Source organism: Plasmodium fragile, assembly GCF_000956335.1.
Source record: "Plasmodium fragile strain nilgiri unplaced genomic scaffold supercont1.29, whole genome shotgun sequence".
Classification (NCBI taxonomy): Eukaryota; Apicomplexa; class Aconoidasida; order Haemosporida; family Plasmodiidae; genus Plasmodium; species Plasmodium fragile.
The window spans coordinates 115,940-117,916 of NW_012192609.1; the positions used below are offsets into that span (position 1 = coordinate 115,940).

At 40.3% G+C, this 1,977-nt stretch overlaps 1 protein-coding gene across 1 annotated transcript in view; it reads right to left on the reverse strand.

Annotated features, from left to right (window-relative positions):
* Positions 1-632, reverse strand: part of AK88_02819 (ribosomal protein L17) — a gene marked incomplete at both ends in the record, with an annotated part of 1,170 nt that extends 538 nt beyond the window's left edge. Inside the window, 2 exons of the mRNA XM_012480442.1 lie at positions 75-248; positions 414-632. Coding sequence (XP_012335865.1) covers positions 75-248; positions 414-632 — 393 coding nt within the window. The remainder of the gene's footprint in view (positions 1-74; positions 249-413) is intronic.
* Positions 633-1,977: the final 1,345 nt, after the last annotated feature.

Sequence of the window (1,977 nt, forward strand, 5' to 3'; positions counted from 1 at the left end):
AAAAAAAAAAAAAAAAACAGAATGAAATAAAAAAACGAAACGCATGCACAACATGTACGACGCTCGTTCCATACCTGCTTAACAATGTTTAGGGCCAATTCCCTGTCGTAGACGTAGTTTGCAATTAAGCGGTACGCATATTGCCTGTTATCGTCATGCTTTTTTGCAAAGGTTATTATCCTGTCCACCTTCCTTCGAGCCTCCTTTGCCTTGGCTTCTGTTGTTACAATTTTACCATGTCTCAGCAGCTGCGCAAGAGTGGGGAAAATCAATTCGTGCAGTTATTAGCAAATTTCGTGTGTATGCAGGCACACGAGTACACTTATTTCAATTCTCTATTTAGCATAGGCGTCTACCCACATGTGAGGTGTACATACTGGGGGGCGATATAAACGTGGGTATGCGAAACGTACACTGGTGGTTAAGGCTCTAAGAAGGGCTCTCCTTTGCGCTCTGTCTCTCCCCAATTTCCTGAAATTTTTGTTGGTATGTGCCAGGAGTAAGTTACTTCTATTACGCAAAACCGTTTTGAAACTACTTCTGTTTAGTACGGCTTCTCCGGACATACTCTTCTTTAACACATAAGCCAGCAAATTTTTGAAGAGAAAAAAAAACAATACGTGAATCTTCATTTGTTCATTTTAGGCAAAAAGTGAAGATGAGGCGGACATCGAAAGTGGCTGGAAAGGCGAAAGCTCTGCAAGGGTAGCAAATGTGCAGAGGGTCACTATGAAGGTATATCATACCCCACAAAAAACACAGGATCAATGTTACCAAGGCGCCTAAAACATGGGGGGATAAACAAATGTAGGCTAGGCAATAGGTTGGTCACGAACTGGTGTAATACAGCATAAGCTGGACATTTCGAAGTTTCCCAATTCTCACATAAGTATAAACGGTCCCTTAAAGAATTGAGAATGGACTCATACATGCAAGTTATAGATGATGTACTCAGCATTGCTGCTAAACGTGGGTAGGGAAAAAGTTGAAGCAAAATCTTTTATATCTTCCCCTTTACAGAAAAATGTATACCATAATGGTTACACCCTGCCCATATTGCACTTAAAGGCGACATTTATTTAACCCGTTCTCGTAAGTTAAAAAAAAACAAGAAAAAAAAAAAGCGCGTTGAAGTTAATGTGACAATGAATTTCTGCCACATAAAGGCACCTTTTTGCCTGGGGTATAACCGTACCCATGTGTAAGTAGTGGGAACAAACACCTTAAAATTTATTTCGTCAAATTTAGCACCAGGAAATTGTGCTTACCATTTTGGTTAAAGAATACAACATTTAAAACGGAATTAAAAATATTTATATACGCACAAACACATGGACAAACGATGGGTGTAAAAAGTGGATAGCAATCAACACAGAAAAAAAAAAAAAAAACAAAAACAAATCAGAAACCTTTTTTGTGGAGCTGTGCGCACACCTCATGGGTAAAAATAGGCCAATTTATTGTCACACACACAAAAAAAAAAAATACTTGTGGGGAACCTCTTCCCTCTCTGCGTGTGGCATCAACATAGAGGGATTACCATGAGGGCAAAGACGCCCATAGAATGGCAAAGGTTTGCTGCTTTATTCATAATTGTATTTAGAAAAAATGGGGTATAAAACGTTCACCCCAAAAGGGGACGTAAGAACAAATAAACACACGTGGGTGATACATAACATATATATACTCCTATGCATATACCTGTAAGCATATGCCACAAACGAAGAGGTTGACAACACGTGGCAGTGAAAGGCAACGAAAAAACACACTGCGCTGCCGAAGCGGAGGAATAAAACGTGGCTAGTAGCCTCAATGAAAAAGTGCTTTTGCGCAGCTCGATACGTAGAAATCCAAGTGTGTGTCCCTGTAGTTACTTCTCCGCTGGGGGAACTTCCCAAATGATCTAACATTTGTGTGTAAGCCTCCTCTCTGGCCACAAGCAGTACACTAGCTACGACGCTCCTTTCACTGCTCTCA